General features: G+C 42.2%; 1 protein-coding gene across 1 annotated transcript in view; it reads left to right on the forward strand.

Annotated features, from left to right (window-relative positions):
• Positions 1 to 20,052, forward strand: part of KIAA1217 (KIAA1217 ortholog) — a 191,378-nt gene that overhangs the window by 138,527 nt on the left and 32,799 nt on the right. Inside the window, 2 exon segments of the mRNA XM_075747045.1 lie at positions 9,634 to 9,686; positions 16,615 to 16,775. Coding sequence (XP_075603160.1) covers positions 9,634 to 9,686; positions 16,615 to 16,775 — 214 coding nt within the window.

Genomic DNA, 20,052 nt, shown 5'->3' on the forward strand with positions numbered 1-20,052 from the left:
GAGAAAATGGAGGATGAAAGAAAATCAGCCATCCACAAAAACTGCAGGCTTATAGCTTGGTAATTATGTTACCACGAGTGTCTGAGGGCATATTACAGTCTAGGGTCAGTGAAACCTGATTTGTATCTATCTATTTCCAGGAAAAAGATGCAGGTACCTGAAATTTCATTTCAAACTTCCATTCTTACAACTAGGAAATAATTTTAACTATATCTGCCAATTCTAATCCAAGAGATGGCTTTCAGATCAAAAATTTTGCAAGGTTAATGTTAGGGGGTTGAAAATAAGGGAGGACAGCAACAACTTACGAAATTATTACAAAGCTAAAATAAGTCTGTGCAACTTTCTCCCCTCTGGGCATCTCATCTGTTCACTCTACACAGACATGCACAAGGCATATATTTGTGGATATATAGAGAGCAACTATACTGATAGTTCTGCAGCTCCTTAGGGGGACCTTTGCACCAGGAGCTTTAGTCCTGGTCCCAGAACATATTTACAATGATGAAAATAGTATTTGCATAATTACACTTCCAAATAAATACATGACCTTAAAATTCAGCGTGGTGTGTATCAGCCACACGGCACTGAAAAAATCATTCTGAAAGCTGCCCTTATGGGTTGTGGATTTTTTTAACCTTGAGAAAGTGTGACTTCTTAAAAAATAATTGTAAATACCAAAAGCAATTCATGCAAATTGGTGTGTTTTCTAACCATTGCAATATGAAGAATTGGGTTTGAGTTCTACAGATACAAAATGCTCTAAGCTTTATTTTAGCTTTGTAATAATTTCGTAAACTTTGAAAGCAAACACTGTTGAGATTGTATTTAACTAACTAAACTAAACAAGGAACACTAAGGATATCTAGGCAGAGGTGCTCTTTTCCTGCTTTAATGGGGGCTGAATTGTTGCAAGGTTGTTATGAGCACCTGGAAGGTGACATATAATGGCAGAAAAGTACCCTGTACCTTCTTGTGTAGGATTTTAAACTAAAGTTGCCGGGGTAGGGGAACTTCAATCCATGCCACTCCTGCCAGGTTGATGCCAGCGCCACCAACAGATGCCCAGAGCTGGGAGAAGGATCACAGGTCAGCAGGAGAGCACCTGAAGTGCAGCACAAAGGAATTCCAGCCACTCCAGCCAGCCAGTTGGCTTCAGCAGGCCCGACTGAAATGCCTCTATGCAAATGCACACAGCATGGGGAATAAACAAAAGAGCTGGACACATGCACATGCCTGCAGGGCTATGATCTTATTGGCATCATGGAGACATGGTGGGATGGCTCCTATGACTGGAGTGTTGGAATGGAAGGATACAGGCTGTTTTGGAAGGACAGGCAGGGGAGAGGAGGAGGGGGTGTCACCCTCTATGTCAATGACCAGCTGGAGTGCATGGAGCTCCGCCTGGGGATGGATGAGGAGCTGACCAAGAGCTTATGGGTCAGGATTAAAGGGAGGGCAGGGACAGGTGACGCTGCTACAGGTGACCAACCAGGAAGACCAAGTGAAAGAGGCCCTCTATAGACAGCTAGGAGCAGCTTCATGGTCGCAAGCCCTGGTCCTGGTCCTCATGGGGGATTTCAATCACCCTGGTATCTGTTGGAGGGACAACAGAGCAGGGCAGAAGCAATCCAGGAGGTTCCTGGAATGGATTGTTGATAACTTCCTTCTCCAAGTGATAGAGGAGCCAACAAGGAGAGGTGCCATGCTGGACCTTGTTCTTGCCAACAAGGAAGGGCTGGTGGGGAACGTGAAGGTCGAGGGCAGCCTTGGCTGCAGTGACCATGAAATGGTGGAGTTCAACATCCTTAGGGCAGCAAGGAGGGTGCACAGCAAGCTCGCTACCCTGGACTTCAGGAGAGCAGGCTTTGGCTTCTTCAGGCATCTACTTGGTAGAGTACCATGGGACAAAGCCCTGGCGGGAAGAGGGACCCAGGAAAGCTGGTTAGTATTTGAGGATCACCTCCTCCAAGCTCTGGAGCAATGCATCCCAACAAAGAGGAGGTCAGGCAAAAACGTCAGGAGGCCTGCATGGATGAACAAGGAACTCCTGGATAAACTCAAACACAAAAAGGAAGCATACAGAGGGTGGAAGCAAGGGCAGGTAGCCTAGGAGGAATACAGAGAAATTGTCTGAGCAGCCAGGGATCAGGTTAGGAAACCTAAAGCCCTGATAGAACTAAATCTGGCCAGGGACATCAAGGGCAACAAGAAAAGCTTCTATAGGTAGGCCAGTGATAAAAGAAAGACTAGGGAAAATGTGGGCCTTCTCTAGAAGGAAATGGGAGACCTGGTTACCTGGGGTATGGAGAAGGCTGAGGTACTCAATGACTTTTTTGCCTCAGTCTTCACCAGCAAGTGCTCTAGCCACACCACCTAAGTTGCAGAAGGCAAAGGCAGGGACTGGGACAATGAAGAACCGCCCACTGTAGGAGAAGATCATGTTCGAGACCATCTAAGGAACCTGAAGGTGCACAAGTCCATGAGACCTGATGAGATGCATCCACGGGTCCTGAGGAAACTGGTGGATGAAGTTGCTAAGCCACTCTCCATTATATTTGAGAAGTTGTGGCAGTCCAGTAAAATTCCCACTGATTGGAGAAGGGGAAACGTAACCCATATTTTAAAAAAGAGAAAAAAGGAAGACCCAGGGAACTACAGGCCAGTCAGTCTCACCTCTGTGCCCAGCAAGATTATGGAGCAGATCGTCCTGGAAACTATGCTAAGGCACATGGAGAACAAGGAGGTGATTGGTGACAGCCAACATGGCTTCACTAAGGGCAAATCATGCCTGACAAATTTGGTGGCCTTCTATGATGGGGTTACAGCGTTGCTGGATAAAGGAAGAGCAACTGAGGTCATCTAACTGCACTTGTGCAAAGCATTTGACACTGTCCCGCATGACATCCTTGTCTCTAAATTGGAGAGACATGGATTTGACTCAGCAGTGGGCCATGAAGATGATCAGATGTCTGGAGCACCTCTTTTATGAAGAAAGGCTGAGAGAGTTGGGGTTGTTCAGCCTGGAGAAGAGAAGGCTCCAGGGAGACCTTATAGCAGCCTTCTAGTACCTAAAGGGGGCCTACAAGAAAGCTGGAGAGGGACTGTTACCAAGGGCATGTAGTAATAGGACAAGGGGTAATGGCCTTAAGCTGAAGGGTAGTAGGTTTAGATTAGATGTTAGGAAGAAATTCTTCACTGTGAAGGTGGTGAGGCACTGGAACAGGTTGCCCAGAGAGGTTGTGGAGGCCCCCTCCCTGACAGTGTTCAAGGCCAGGTTGGATGGTGCTTTGGGCAATGTGGTCTAGTGGAGGGTGTCCCTACTCATGACAGGGGGATTGAAACTGGATGATTTTTAAGATCCCTTCTAACCCAAACCACTCTTTAGGAGTGGGTTGAGGACCCTGCTAGCATCAAACCCATCATCTCAGCTCTGTTTTTCCTTAGGTCCCTAGTGGAGTGTGCTGAGAACAAGGAAGACATCTCTTGTGCCATCTTTTTGTGGAAATTACCTTGAAGTAGCAGTGTTGCAACCTCAGGACAATGCATAGTTTAAGTCAGAGAAAAGATTAAAATGGGTAGTGACAGTGCCAGAAGTTAAACTGAATCTCTCTTCCCCTGTCAATTTTCCTTCAATTTTTGCAGTCTGGGACTGAAGTGGGATATATATGTACTTTATCAGAATATGTTGGGTACTTACAACAGATCAGACCTCTCATTAACTGAATCCTGGTTTTGTTGAAGAAAATGGGCCCATTAGCTTTGGAATGTTAATTGCAGCAGATTTGGGTCTACAAAAGATTTCTGATCTCTTCTTTTGGAGTTTCCCATTTACTTTTGCATTGCAGAAGACAGTCTTGTCAAGCCTTTTATTTAAGCCAGAGTTGAGGGGGATTTAATGGCATCATGTAATTCTTTCTTGTATCTGTTTTACCTTGGGTATTTTCAAGGTAGCTACTTCTGCAGTATAAAGCATTGAATAAATTCTCACTGTAATTCATTTACCAGAAGAGTTCCATATAAAGTCTTTTACAACAGTGAGAAGAAACAAGTTCATGGAGATTTTAAAAAAATAAAATATTTTAGTATTCCTATGCACAAAAATATTGGAAGCTGTAACAGGTTGCAGCAGTTCATCTTTGAGCAGTCATCATCCCTTAAATCTGAGGTTACAGGAAGAATGAATAAATTTTTGTGAGCACGAGTTATTTACACAGTGATTTGCTATCATATTTTTGGATGGCCCATTTATGTATTTTATGGTGGACAGTTCAGGAAGTCAGTACAGGCAAAGCAGATGTTTAAATATTGATAAACTGGAAAAGAAGCTGTTTACCCAAAAGTGCATTAAATTAAATGCCATTTAACTTCCATTCTTTGCATTTAAAACACACGTTGTGTTGCAACATTCTAGGGTATTTGATAGTGCTGAATGTGTATATGATAAATGCTGCTACTCACTAAAGTACAATCCTTAGAATAGCAAGATAGGTCTATACAATGTTTTTCCTCCAAAAACATTTCAGGAGCATATTGCGGTTCTCTTCTGCCTAAACACAACTTTTGTTGTCTTCTTTTTATGCTGCATTAGTGAGACAAGATGATGGTAGAACTGAGGAAAAAATGTGATCACATTCACAGCTTGTGGCTTGTAGTTCATGACTAAAGTGTAATGGCCACGTGTAGGTTATTGGATATTGTTCTCATCACAAAACCACTTTATTGTTTGACATATTAAAGTATGGATGGACGCTATGCTTTAGGAAAAAGATACTATACTCTGTAAAGCCATGGACAGTGGGTGACTTCATCAGAAATGCACTGAGAATTGTATAAGAAAGATGGACTTTGCAAATATCCCTCTCAGACACTTTCCACAGGGCCAAAATTCCATCTTGCTTTCTGAAAGATGGTGAATAACCAGGCAGAAAAAGACCAACAGAGGATGGAGGAAAGTTAAACTGTACTTTGGCTTCCTTCTCTTGGAGGAACTGGTCATAGGAAGATGAGATGTAGGCTTTTGGATAAGAGTTGTCAAATAGTATCACAGCTGGCAGTGCTTCAGAGCTCCCCTTTTCCCTTTAGCTTCAAACTGTAGAAAGTTTGAGTTTAATCTTATTCTTAGGAGATTGAAATATTCACCTGTGTGTTTCTTTCCCTTGGGAGGAGAACAGAGTACAGAAGAGTTCTGCTGCTCTTTGCTTTACACCCTTCCAGGATATCCACACTGCTGTTTTGGGGGGACTTTGAGGTAAAGTCTGACTGTAACATTTGCACTAGGTTCTAGGGAATCTATTGGGAAAGACAGCCTACTCCTGTTCCCTTTTTTTTCCAGTGAGATGATAAAAAAATTTCTAATGAAATGTTACTCTCATAAGGTAATATAGAAAGAAATGTATATATTCCTGTGTCTGACCCTCTTTTTGAATACTATACAGACTTCACTCGGCGTTTAACTATAAAATATGAAGTCACTGAAAATCTTTCTCCAGGATAGTGTGCCAATTAGTTCATGGTGTCAGACTTGGTATTTGAGTACGTCTGTTATGGATGATGTGCTGCACAGCCTAGGGTCGGACAGGAACATGAATGAACAGTTATCCAGCCCAGTTCTAGTTTGTGTCTGTACGGAGTATCTTCTCAGTGATATGAATATTAAAGATGTCCCCAGGAAAGGGAAGGAACATGCAAGTCATGCTTAAATAGCATCACATTGAGAAGTGGGTACCAATTCAGCAATACGCTGTGCCCTGCTTGGGGTTACTTCCAGTTAGTTGCAGTAGAGGGAATTACATGAAACCTCTGTGAAGCTGTAAGGAAGAAATCTGGTAATGGAATCTGATGTCTCAGTGCACAGACCCTGGAGAAGCAAGGGCTTGTTTTGCCTCTGCTGAATCTGGGGAGTGAGATGCTGAGGCAGGGCCCGAGTGCCTGGACGTACCGGGATCAGGCTGCCGGGAGAGCAAGGCTGGCGAGCGGCTCGTGCCTGCTTTGCTGGCCAAGGTCTGTGACAAGCCAAAGCCAAGTCTGACTGAGAGGCCTGTTAGAGCCGGGAGTCACTTCTGACCTTGCTCTCTCCTTTTCTCCCCCACTGTACTACCACCTCTGACTCTCCCAGCATTCACAGGAAAACAATGCGAAACAATGCCCATCCGTGCTCAGGCTGATAAAATAGCCATTTCTTTCCCAACTACCGTAGAAGGGACCCTCCCTGCTCTTCCTGGGTGGTGGAGAGGTACAGATTTATCTGGGAAATTAATCTGGGAACAAAGACGAGGTTTGTCTTTCTCATGCTACTACCACTGGCAAAGAGGCACCACTGCGTTTTGTTCTGCCTGACCCTCTCTCCCAGCACTCCGCATCCTGGCCTGCCCCATCCATGGGACCCCGGCCTGCCCGGTGCAGGAAAGGATGGTGGAGCAGGCTGTTCCTCCCGCCTTCCCGCTCCACAGCGGGGAGCACAGCGAGAGGTAGAGAATGTAATGTTGAGAACCAAAAATGTACAACTGTCATGACAGTGCTGGCGTCCCTGAGAGACTCCAGCCTGGCAGAGGCTGAGGAAAGCATTCGTTTTCTCCCCCAGGAGCTGAGGTTGCACCAGCCCTTCACAGGGAAGCTGGAGGGGAAGGGGGCAGCTCAGGAGCCCGTCTCTGCTCCTCTGGCAGGACTGGGCCACCAGCCCTCCAGCCACATTAGCCCAGGGCACGGTCCTGCCACCGGGCCAGCCGCATCCCTCCCTGCCCAGCCTGGAGCACGCTGCCTCCCACCGCCCTCAGTCAGAGCGCCAGGTCTTCAAAAAGCAGGTCATTTCGTTTACTGCCTAAAAGGCTCCTCTTTTCAGACACCTGTTTTTGAAATGTTTGGTGCTGATGGCCATAACAAGTCAGGGTATTACAGTGAAATGATTACAGATAAAATCCTGCCTTGTCTTTAACGGAGTAACTCCAGAGCACATGTAGATTCTTCACATTCTTAATGCTTTTACCATATGAAAAATAATGTGCTCTGTGCAATTGATTCCAGTATTTCATTCGTTTTTCATCATCTCCTATCTCTGGAACATCCCTCTCCCTCTTAACAACATATTTTCCTAGATTTCATGGCAAAGGACAAGATCAGCTTTGTGTTGCCATAATCTCTTTTGAAGCAGAAAATTGTTTCCAGATTATCAAATGTGGGATGGAAAAAACATCATATTTATGAATTGGTAAACCAGATAGACTTCCAATTGAGTTTAGTTCCAGGAAGGGTTGGTGATGATTATCTGGGAAAAAAAATGTTTTCATTATTAAGTGTCAAAAATGCTGCATTAAAGGTTGTTAGAATATATTTATCCCAGGCTTTTAGTACTTGTTTTTGTTCCAAAGGTTACTGTAGCCTGAACCACTTTCTTATTTTAAAACTTATAATAGTGGAAATTCTGTAACGTATTTCTTGGTTTGAAATTAATTAGGTCAGACTCACTAGTCTTCTCATCACCATTCAAAATACCTTTCAACATGAAGACAGAAAAGTAAGACGCGCACAATGTATTACATCGCAGTAAGAACACGTCTGCCGGCTGGGGACTGACTGAGCACTCTCTTCTTCCTTCCTTGTCTCTGTTAACATCTCATTACTTGTTTTGCTGCCCTGTATTCTCAACATCTGGGTGTCTCAGAGTCTCTCCTGGCTATGGTATCTGTGTGCTATCCCAGCAAACCACTATGTCATTCCCTGAGTGTGAATGGAATATTTAGCCTGGATAATCTGGCTGGCTACAAACTGGGCTGGTTACTCGCTTTGTATCATGTCAGCTTGATTTTGCCTGGTATTGGTACCTACATTTGTGTTTATATGGCCCTTATTGATTGGCATTATTGCTTTGGCCTCCAAACGGCAACTGAGGCTGGGGGTGGCTGGAGCTCGGCTGCTCCCGTGTGCCCAGGACACCGCAGCAGCAATGGATGGATGGATGGCCCCTGCAGCAGGCTGAGTCTGGGGTTGTGTGTGTCTGTCCCATCTTCTTTCATCAGTCATTGCTGCTGGTCTTAGTCACTTGCTTTTTGAGAAGTTTTGTTTCCAGTCATTTTCCAAAATCACAGCCCGCTGTTAGCATTTGCTTTTGTGTGTCTCCCCAGTCACTTAACTGCTGGCATGTAGGGACACGTTTTCAGAAGGTCCTGTCTGAGGTGCCATATTGATGTGTGTCTGTGTTGTGGTGTGTCATTGGCATACTGGCATGTGAAAGTAGGCACCTGTGTGAGCAAAAGGCTGTTTTGGAGCCCACCAAGGAAGTCACTTGGTACGTGACAAATATATGCATTTATGTAATCAGATAAACACACAAATGTTAGCCTTCCTATCCAAACAAGTCATTGTTGTTGTTGTTTAGTGGCCTTTGGTACTTACGGAAAACACTGACCATCCCTATTACAGTTTTTCTGCATCTCTTTTAGGAATTTCTCAGGATGTGTGCATGAAAGCAAATCTGGTTTATGATAATGTTGCTGTACAGTCTGCATTTGATGTCCTGTGGCTGGTCTGTCACATTGCTGTCCTTTCCACAGCAGACAGTTGCGGTGTCAGGTGCAAAGGATTTGGGCTGTGAAGTAGTCAGCTTGGGTAGATTAAATGCTTCGCAGACAAAAATCCTGCGTTTGGGGAAAGTAAAAATAGTAACAAGAAGAAGTGTAAAGTCTTTAATCCTGAAACCTTACATACAGAAAAAACTGTTGGCCCAGTGTAACTAAAAGAGAAAATATATGTAATGCTGAAAAAAAATATTTTCATCGTTTCCAAGAGGCATTAACTAATTGTTTTAGGTGCCTGTCTCATGAGATCATTAGAAGTTTATTGCCTGGGTGGGTGGTTGTTTTGTTCTTTTTTAACCAAGCAAATGTTTTTTTTATTGTTTGTTACCATGCAAAAAGCTGTCCAAACCAAGATGCGGTAAGCTGCTACAAGAAGGTGTATGCAACCTGGTACCTATGGGCCTTTGCACAAACTCTGTAGTGTCTTTCCAATCCTGTGGTAATCATTCACCTAGAAAAACAAGTCTGAAAGCAAATATATCTGGCTTTAACAAACGGTTCTCTTGTCTTACAGAGAGAGGATACAAGCCATGGAGAAACAGATTGCCAGTTTAACTGGTCTTGTTCAGTCTGCGCTTTTTAAAGGGCCAAATACAAGTAATAGCAAAGATGCTTCTAGGTAAAAAAAGAATTCATTAAATCTGTTTCTCTGTAATGATTTTAGTAATCAATCAACAAAAATAATATTTGAATGTAATAGTAAAAAAAACCCTGAATGCTCAATCATTTTTAAATATCTTTGTCATCCCCATGAGAATGCTAGGCAGAGAGGAAGAATATGCCAAATGATAGATGGAGATTAACTGCATTACTTTTCTTTGCGTTAAAAAGAATTAATGTAGCTACATCTCTGTGCTTTCTACTGCTTATACTCCATTCCTTGCTTAAATTGTATTAAAAGCTGATTTAAAAAAACCCCAACAAATCAATGACAAGCTACTGGTGATTTAAATTAAAAGTATATATGCTAGACAAGGCCAATTAATTTGCTGATTATAAACTTCACTATGGTTTTATTGTTCGTAAGTTAAAATTATGATTTTTTCTTTTTATTACTTAGTGAGAAGATGATGTTGAAAATTGTGTCCAGCAAGAGCAGCATTGACACTGCAGGTAAGATAATTCACTTTTAATTTACAAATTATTCAGGTATATGAAAAGCTCTAACATTACTACATTCCAGCTTATGGAACTGTCAAATTTACTTAAATTCCCATAGCTGTACTGTCAGAACTGAAGTTTAGACTCAGGATATGGGAGTCGATCACATCTTGGTTAAGAGAGGAATTTCTGACAGGTTGCTGTGGTCTCTGGAATGAGTTTCACACCTGTGCTGAATGGTTTAAATAAGATACAGAGTGTCTGCTTATGGTGAATTTTCCAGTGCTTCATCCCGTCTCTAGTATGTGTCTGTCATTAACCCCAGATGTACCTACATTGCTGTAGAAGGCTAAATATTTCATTCCTATTCTGGTCACCTGAACTTTTCTCTAAGGTTCGTCTGTCAGTGGGATGCTATGGATGTAATGTCAGTAAGGAATTTAGCAATCAGCAAAATAGCACTTTCCCTAATTAAGCTGTATTGATCTGTTACTAGTTATTAGCATGGGCCTAAACTGTTTTGAGCAAGCATCAGTTATGAAGCCAATAAGAGCTGCTCTTATTTTAGCTTCCCACTTGGAGAGCTGTTAAGTGTTTAAAAGATGGAGTTAAGACTGTTGTGAAAGAAGATCTCCATGTGATGGGAGCTCTTTGTGTATGGGCTGCTGCTGGAGACATCTGCAGGGTGTGGTGTGTGTTTATATGCCTCCTCTTCACCCTTTGTCATGCACCGAATGCAAATAAAGGCAGCTCCCTACTCCCTGGTAATGCTGTTCCCACAGGGAGGTCTGTGCTCTGGCAGGTAGTAAACCACACACATTTATTAGCAAATCTATTATACTCTTAATAGCCTTTCTGTTGGAGCTGTTAGTTCAGTTCAGGACTCCTTTTTATCTGGAATTGCAGTATGCTCCTCTAACCGACAGAAAGCAAACCAGACCTGGAAACTATCAAGTATATGCAAGAGAGAAAGAGCTAAAGTCCTGGTACCAGAGCTTTGCTCCCAAGCCACTCTCTGGTCCTGTTCCAACTCTTCCCTGCTGGCCCCTGGATGGGGAGAGCAATACGTAAGGCTGTGAAGAAATAAGTTGTAATTTATCAGTTTCGGACAACTTACTGAAAAGTCCACCATTTTTCAAAACAGCTGCAAAATGCTTTTAGACTATTTCAGTGTCATCATACACTGAGAATTTATGGTATTTCCCACTTGCACCGGCCTCGTCTCATACAAAGTACTTAGGAAACCATCAAACCTGCACACAAATTGCCTTGTGTTCCTCTTTGTATCGTATTGCTGTTCAGCCTTTCTGCTTTCCCTGTGCTTGTACTAATGCAGATAAGTACTTTGTGGGAGGCACTTGTGTTAGAAATCCTGATCTACATGGGCCATGCTTTGAGTAGGAGTTTGGACCAAAGGACTTCCAGAGGCCCCGTCAACCTAAATTATTCAGTGATTCGTGTGTGTGTGTGAATGTGCTCTCAATGAAATGAGAAATTAAATAACATTCATTGGGCAAACAGCCCTACACAAAGCAAAAGTGGGGATTCCTCAGTGTGGAAGTCATGCCCAGCCCACCAGAACAGCATGGTTCATCTGACCAGCACCCGTTTCCTGCCGCTGTTGTTCCCAAAGACTCCTCACTACCTTGTCATATGACTGAACACATGTCCCTGAAATGGCAAGATTACATATAACAGCTGCATGGCCAAGCATGGGGTGGGGGGAGGGAGGAGGCATGTAATTTACTGTCAAAAGACCAGATCAGCATCTGTCACATACTGACAGAAGCATTGACTTTGTCACATGGCTGTGCCCATATCCAGCATGTGAATAAGGATACCAGCATTCAGGTTGTGCAATAGATGACTTTCTGATCGCTTGGGAGACGCGGATAGGGCAGCGGGGCTAGCCAGGCAGCCAGCCATCTGCAAGGATCCCTATCAGTGCCATAAAGTATAGTTGTAACTCCAGCATCTGCACCCCTAAATCCTGTCCTTCCAGCATGACTCAGCCACAAAATTAAACTGTAGCAGGTAAGGGAAACAAGGTGTGATTCTGACCCCAATATACTACAGTACTGTAACCCACATCAGCTACTACTGAAGACTGCTGTATAATAGATTAGTCTTGTATAATAGAATATTTTGCTTTTGCGCCTGCTTTTGAAATTGTGCATGACAGGGCTTAATAAGTCAATGCAGTCCCTGCTTACTTCAAAATTAGGCAATCTGCCAGAATGTGCTGCGGAATTTTTCTCATTTTTATAAATATGCTTGGTTTTAAATGTGCCAGCAGCATCTAGAAACACTTTTGCTGACCGCTGTTTTGTTCTTCAATTCACCCCAATCCTTATTAAGTATAGCCATTTAGACAGCTGACTCTCTTAGTATACAATTCCACTTGACAACTGTGCACTGAGATACCAGTTTTAGCAATTTCAAAGTCTATTTGAAGGAAAAAGTGGTATACAAAGTTGATTGAGCAGTCCTTTCTAGAACACTGGAATGCAGAAAGATGAATTGCTTCCCATCCTGAACAATAAAACATCTGTGCAGGATAAAACTGGCTCATCAATGTTGAACCAACATTGTATTTTATAGAATGTGTTCCAATGATAGGAAACTTTCATGCAAAAAAATGGAGAACTAGCTCAGTTGGGGAGGGAAAGAAACCAAATTTTCTAACTCCTAGATAACTCTATATAGCTAGATTGTGAATACTCTGCTTGGTATTTCATATAAACCAAATTGTTGTATTTAACATGTTCTTGCTTTGCCAGTCTGTAGCGGATTGTTTAGCCTCAAATATTAAAGACCCTAAATAAAAATGCTTTTTCACTGGGGAAAATGAGCCTGTAACAGTCACGCTTTCTGCATTTCTTATGTTTTATTGCTTTAGGCTCAGTTCTTTCATAGGGGGTGGGTTCAAAGAACAGTAACCTTCCACAGACTGGCTATGTCTCTTTTCCTAATATTAGGAGAAATCCCGTGACTGAATCCTTATAACCTTCTTCAGTTCATCAAAATTGAAAGGCATCAAGGGACTCTTCACTTAGGAACAGCACGTGACTCTAAAAACAAACCACACTAGGAAGAGTATCCTTGAGATTACTAACAAATATGCTGAGAAATGCTCACCTACTCTCTTTTCTGTCATATTTTATTTGTCAAGTGGTGAGATTGATAGATTAAATCCTGGATGCATGGATTAAACTGAGATCAGTTGTATCATGGATTACCAAAAAATCAATAGTTCTTTGCTAGTTGCTGCCTTGTTGGAAGAGGAAGGATATTTCAGTATTTCCTGAAATGGGATCAAGGAGTACATCTTTCTGCCCTAACACCACCAGTACAAACCAAGGGAGGGAGATGGCAGCAGGGAGAAGTATTACACATGTAGGGCTCAGATTTGATTCCTTGCTCTTTGTGAACTGTCTTGTTGTCTGTGCATATCTGTGTGCCTTTTTCATGGGCATGACTCTTGCTGTGATGATCTGTGAATTAAAAACAATGTCCATATCTGCTTGCTTATCCCAGATTCAAAGATAGGTCATGCCTGTCTTTGAACTCTGACAGCATTTGCAGGTAAAACATGATCTTGAATTCATTCTGGATCAATTAGGTGAAGTTGCACACTAATATATATATATAGGATATTCTATTCTTTTAAAGTTGCTTTAGAGCCTGGCTATAACAGCTTGTTAATGATGGAATTGCAACCTTAACATTGCATTTGCCTATTTGTTTAGCGGATTCTAACTGGATGGAAAGAGAACTAAGTAACTGTCATGTGTCTCCCCAAATGATGCTTCAAAATGTGGCTCTTTAATAAGGAGATGAGTAACCTATGAAGAAACATTGCTGGATGTCTTCTGGTGGCCTTTTTTTCTAGCCTGCTTCAAAACAAAATCTTAGCAGTTTACAAAGAAAAATAAAAACTGGAAAACAGGAGAGTGGTGTCTTTGCAAGCATAGTAAAGGCTGAGTGTCAGGGAGTGGAAGTTGTGTTCCCTACCTTCCTGAGCCTTGGCAAAGAGCAAACCTTTCTCTTTGTACTTTCTCTTTGTACTTTAAAAATGGCAGCTTAGTTCATTAGCCTTTGTAAAAAAACTTAACATTTGGGTTTTTGTCCAGAGTATTAGGGAATTATGGAGGGGTTTTGCATTCAGGCCCCCTTACCTAGCTCCAGCAAGGGTTTATTTAAAAAGCTGAGAGCCAACACTGTTTCTTTCCCTTCAATCCATCTGGCTGTACATCTAATCGCAAAGCTACAGCCTGGGACTATTTCCAAAAGCAAGCTATGCTCCCTAGATGAAGCAGCCCCTCATTCAGCTGCCCTTTCATTCCTTTTTGATGAAAATATGTATCTCTGAGAAATCAGTTACTGTTCCTTACTGTGCTCCCATGCTCATTCAGTGTCCATGGTCGTGTTTCACACCCTCAGGAATCCCACATCGTGCTTCACAGCACTGTGGCAGCTGAGAGTACCTAACTGGGAGAAGAGGTGGCTGAGGCAGCAGAGTAGGAGGAGAGCTGCTTTGTAGGGAGTCGGAGACATTTATTGTTTACAGAAGCAGATCACAGTCCATCTACACTAAAAGGAAAGCAGGGACCCCTTCCTGAGAAAATATGTGAATTGACTGGGGTCCAGCATGGGGGGGAAAGACTGGTGGGGACTGATTCATGCCTTGGCTGCATCATCACAGGGTCAGGGGCTGAGGTTTTGGAGCTTGTGCTTGAGGCAAAGAATAGCAGAAAGGTAGATGCGCTTTCAAAAATAGTCCAGATTTGTGGCTAGGGATCAGAACTCTTGGAGGCTTATCCACATTTTTCAGACTCTCCGGTGGTTTCTGTCTGTAGGGTTTATGAACTAAATACCCTTTTCTTTAAAAAAATGCAAAAAATAGTGCATGTGGGAGGGAAATAGATGCTTGACTGGACTGTAGGAAAAAATGCAGCGTACATGTAGACAGATAAGTATTAGGATATATTAGACTGAAACATGGAGTGGATACAGAATGGCAGCGAACAAGGACTGTTTATTTCTTGAGCATTGCTTTCTGTTAAGCAGCTCTTTGAAAGGCAAGAGATCATTGAATCATACTGGAGTATAGCAAAAATGCGCAGCAGCTTGCTCGGCAGTGAAATGAAAAGTGCCGTTGTTGAAGAACCGAGCAGATCTAGCCGGAGCATGTTTAGGTAAGGTATAGCATTACAACGGCCAGCACCGGGCTAGAACAGCTTTTTGTTTCAGCATGTCTCCGGAAGGCCATGGCATGGCACACCGTATAGAGCATGGGTGCAGCCAGAGGAGCCTGTGCTTTTACTGAGAGGAATTGCAAATGTAGGTAAAGCAAGAAACATGATTTTTCAGAAAACTTTTAGCCTATTTAAATAAAAATACCCTGGCATAATTTCCATCCTTTAAAAATAATTCCCTCAGATGAATTTTGCAAAAGCTATGTTTGAGTTATCCACACCTTTGTTGGCAAAGGAATAACAATTTGTTTTTGTGCTGAGCTGTACTTGGGCACATTTGGAGACTTTACTGGTTAAAAAGACTACTAGGGATGAGAGGGCAGGAATAAAACTTATCGCTCATTCCAGCCAGAAAAACGTGTCATGCCCTTTGGTGCACTGAAAATCTGCCTTCAACAGGCTGAGAAAAGCTTGCAACCCTAGTTTCTGCTTGATTTCATTGAACTTGATAGAATGTGTGCTTGTGGGAACAAATGATGACCAAAGTCCCTGTGCAGATCCATTGATGAGTTATTTTCTGTTTCTTCAGATTTTTTGTTTTATTCGTAGAGAAGGAAGAAAATGAGGTGGGGAATGACATAATGCAATAGTTCAGGGAGCGGCAGCCATCTGAGCTGTCTGAGCCTGAGGGACAAGGTGGATCTGGCCCCGTCATCAGAAGAGTGGCAGGGCTACGTAGTGCTGGACTTAGAAAATGATGTGTGTCCCACTGACAGTCTGTCATTTTCCCTGTTGGCAGTGGGGAGGGGAAAGGAGACATTAGAAAGAAAATTTTAAGGTTATGGTGTGTAAGTGGAAATTGCCAGAAGAAGCTGTAACATGACTGTTAACTCATGAGCTGGAATTTGCTTGTATCCTGTAAATAAAACTTCTTCCCAGGTACTTGAGGCTAAAAAGAACAAGCTTGACATTGATGCTGTGTAGAGAAACAGCATTATTTAATGAAGAAATTCTTGTGAGGACACTTGACGGTTATTCTGAGTGTGGCTCAGCTCACTTCCTTGTGTTACACTGTATTCCTTTGTAAATACAGTCCCGAATAAATGACAGACTAAAGGAGAGTGGGTGGGTACAACATGGCTGAAGAGCAGTTCTCTGCCACACCATTGTTTCATTTCTCTTCTCCTGGTTTTATACCTTAGCTGTTGGAGACACCTGATAGAAATAATGAAATTATGCTTTAAGAAATAAAGCAAGGCTCTCTATAGAAACCTTTTCCCCACAACTGGCAGTTTGACTGAATGTCTCTCCAGTGATAATTAATCAACAAATACACAGTTCAGGAGTCCTGTGAATTTGCATTGCCTTTGTCTCAGATGGCTCCTGGGAAGACAATCCCAAAGCTACTTTCAGCACCAATTTGATTTGCTGCTGTTTTGTGTAATCTGCAGTTATAGCTTATTATCCCATCTCCACTACACGTGGTAGGAAGCAGTCTTGTGGTAATGCAGTGCTCTGATATGGCTGAGGTTCCAGCACAGATACAGTCTGATATTGTAGTCTTCCCTCAAAATGTATTGGATAAGAAGGTGCCAGTCCCCTGTTAATACTGAGCATTGGCAGCTGTAATTTGTTTTTCTCATCCATCTGTGTGAAATACATGTGGATTCAGTGGGCAGAGGAAGGATCATGTTTGTACCTTCTCTGCTGGTGAGCTCAACCTGTGCTGCTGCTTATTACAGGTGCTGCTAACGTATCTGGGGGGAAGAACGCGTTGGCAAATGTGGAATCAGCTGTCATCCATCACCCTGCTGGAGCCCCATCAATGCAAGTCAGCCTGCATGGTATGAAACGCAACGTATCGGATCTGCGGCTGCAGCTGCATCAGATGAAGCAGCTACAGGTATGTTTATCTGGGTAATGCCGGGAAAGTCGGTTGTCAGCAAATGACCTTTTCCTTTCTCTCTCTCTCTTTCTCTCTTTTTTACCTTTTGTATGTGAGTGATCTCAGTAGCAGAGTTCTAGCAGAGGGAAGACCCAAGTATTACAGACTCAAAAGCATATTCTGCTCTAGCATAGACCATTTGCGTAGTCCTAGAGGTATGAGAATTAGCTCAGTTTAACTACTGCTGCTCAGCTGTTGAGAAGTAACTTCATTTCTAGCTTTGTTTGAACACTCTAGACCTTAAAGCAGTATTTATATTACAATAATATCAAGTCTGTGATTACAGTTTGGACCCTGCTATGCTATGTGCTGTATAAACATGTTGGAAGAGCCGTGTTCCTTCTCCACACTGTTTACAGTTCAGACAGTTTTTAAGTTTCTGAATAAGCAACTTTGATGTCAGGAAACCCAAACGTAGCTGAGGATCATTAGATATGCATTAAGCCAGAGTTTTACTCCTGCATTTACAGAATCCAGAAGAATAGCCAACTTGAGCAGCAAGGAAAATAGGTATTTCAAAAGTTGCTGCAAAGGGTTTTGTGCCCTACTTACATTCACATTTTACCAGTACCTTCCTAACATACATCAACACCTCAAAACCTGCAAGTAATAATAAGAACAATGAAGAGTTAACCAAACTGTTCTGTTGATACATACCATCATGCTGCAAATGTAAATGTATGCTGCTCATCTCAGACACTGTGAAAATAAGTGTATGCAGCTGTATGGGTCTTCAGCCCTTCACTCAATTGGAAACTTAAGAGCCTGTGTATTGTCTCAGAAGATGTAAAAGGAGGTAAAGGAATTTCTTGTAAGACAAAGTGGACAGCAGAGGAAACTTCAGTACTCTGCCAGTCCTCCCTGCCTGGAAAGTGACATCACATGTTTGGTATTGTAGGGCTGCAGCTACTGCTATTACGACCAGAGTGGTTTTGAATATGGGAACGGTACTATGTCAATCATCTCCTTTGATTTTCTGATTAATTTTAGAACAGAATAATGATAATACAAGTCAGAATTCAGAGCACATTTTGCCTCCAATTCCTTAGCTAAAGGAAATTGAATTATGAACCAGTCATAGGGCAAGGGAGCAGAAGGGTGAGGTAAACATCAGGATAAAGAAAATGTGGCCAAGACTGAAGATGCTGTGACAAGGTCTTGTGCTCAGTTTGCTGATGATGAAGAGATGGCAGAAGGTATTTGGAGCAAACAGTTGTGCCAGCCAGGTGACCTCTGCCTGTGATACAACACCCATATATTTACATTTTCAGTTTAGAATGAGTATGTTCCTATAGCAACTGTCTCTCTCAAAAGCTGTTCACAGCAGTGCTGCCTGCATGCCAGCCATCATGGTTCCCATCTAATTTCAAGACTCTGGCTTGGGATCTCTGCCCTGGTAGAGTGTGTATTCTTCCACATTTGTGCCGCAAACCACTGCAGCCCCTCTGTCCTTCTGTAACCCCGTGTGCCAAACACAGCTCTTGGCAAATGCCTGTGGTCTGGCCACCAGCTGTGCTTAGCATGTGGCCTCATGAGTGGAGGTTGCAGTGCTGCGCTGGAGGCAGTGAGAGCATCCTTCTCACAGGGCCTGCTCACCAAGGAGGTGGCATTTCCCCAGCTGCACCTTGTCTCCTCAGCCCTGCCTGGGGCGGTAACCTTGCTTTTGATTAGATATAGCATTATGGCACACAGGAGTGAAGAAACTTGTACCATCTGCACAAATCAATGCTGCCAAGGAAGTCTTGAGAAGGAAAAAAGGACATATCCCGAGTGTGCTCATTAACTCTGGCTGGCTTCCCTTACTTCAGAAATGATAGCAAATTTGGTGCATCATGCCAGTAGGAAATGGGCAAATTTGTGATAGTTGGATGGAAGAACCTGTAGCTCAAGAAAAGCTTTGGTATATTATATATAAATTACATTCATGAGAGTGAGTTTTTGTTACGACTTTCCTGAGTGGGTGAAATTATTTTGAAAAAGAGCTCACAGTTTGTAGGGCAGCAAGTGAAGAAGGTAGTGTTGTAAACTGAAGAGTGTTGAAATATCACACTTCTAATAAAAAAAATTTGCGCTTTTTTTTTTTTGAAAAATAATTCTAAGTAAAAGTATTTTTTTTTGCATAGTATGTTTGACAGTACTTCATATTTTTTGCTTTCACTGTTTCTCCTGGGTTGGCAGTCAGTTTGTTCCTGTTTGTGTGAATTTATTATACAGTGACAGACTAAAAGAAACACTCTCAAAGAACTGAAAAAGATGACTGCACAAGCACAAAAGTTGGCAGGATGACTAAGAAACCTGAACAGGACATAAAACTATATTTAATACTATCTATAGTTCAATTTTCAATTGATGATATCAGTGTAAGTTCTTACTCATTTTCTTAATAGAATCAGAGAAACACACGATGGAAAAGACCCATTCATTCACATAGCCTTTGTCTGTGCTGGCAAAATCCTCTTTTTAAAACATATCCAGCAGCGATTGATCCAGATGCATTGATTCACACACCAGTTAAATGTATATGTTACCAGATGCAACCAAAAAGTTAACACTGTTTCGGTCTGTGGCTGGATTTTAACCAGAGATTCTTTTAACCATTTGCGTCATGGTTATTGTTAGAGGTTAGGTACACTTCTTGCTACTCCACTAGCATCTTCCTTAAGTGCTTTGATTTTCAGAGATACTAAAGAAAAACTAGTTTCATCATGCCATGGAGTTTTCCTCATTGCTCTAGCCCAGCCTGTGTCCTGGATGCATTTGTGGTTGGTAAGACTGGAGCCCGTAATGAGATCAGTGGGGTTGTTCATTCTACACTCCCAGATAATAAGAACTCTTAGTGGCAGTTTTGAACTAAGCCTTAGAGTACACGTTCATGGTATATATCATTAGCTTATTTCTAAATTGGATTTTTTTTTTTATTCCTTCCTTTCTTTAATTGAACACATTTTAAGGGAAAGCAGTTAGGTATGATTAGGGTTCAGCATTAGGAATGTGCATGCATGCATGTTTTTCCTTCAGTCAATGTGTTATTTGCAGGGAAATAAGCGCTGCAGAAAGGGTAGAAAATGTAATAATAATAATACTTTGATAAATGGTGCATGATAGTCTCACAAGTGTAACTTTGAATTAGAAATTCAAATATGTTTTGAGCTGCATTATAGAATTGATGAGACTACATTTAATCTATGTATGCTAACAAACTTTAAGAATTAGATAATTAGATTCTACAGAGATC

The sequence above is a fragment of the Balearica regulorum genome, chromosome 2, assembly GCF_011004875.1.
Source record: "Balearica regulorum gibbericeps isolate bBalReg1 chromosome 2, bBalReg1.pri, whole genome shotgun sequence".
Classification (NCBI taxonomy): Eukaryota; Metazoa; Chordata; class Aves; order Gruiformes; family Gruidae; genus Balearica; species Balearica regulorum.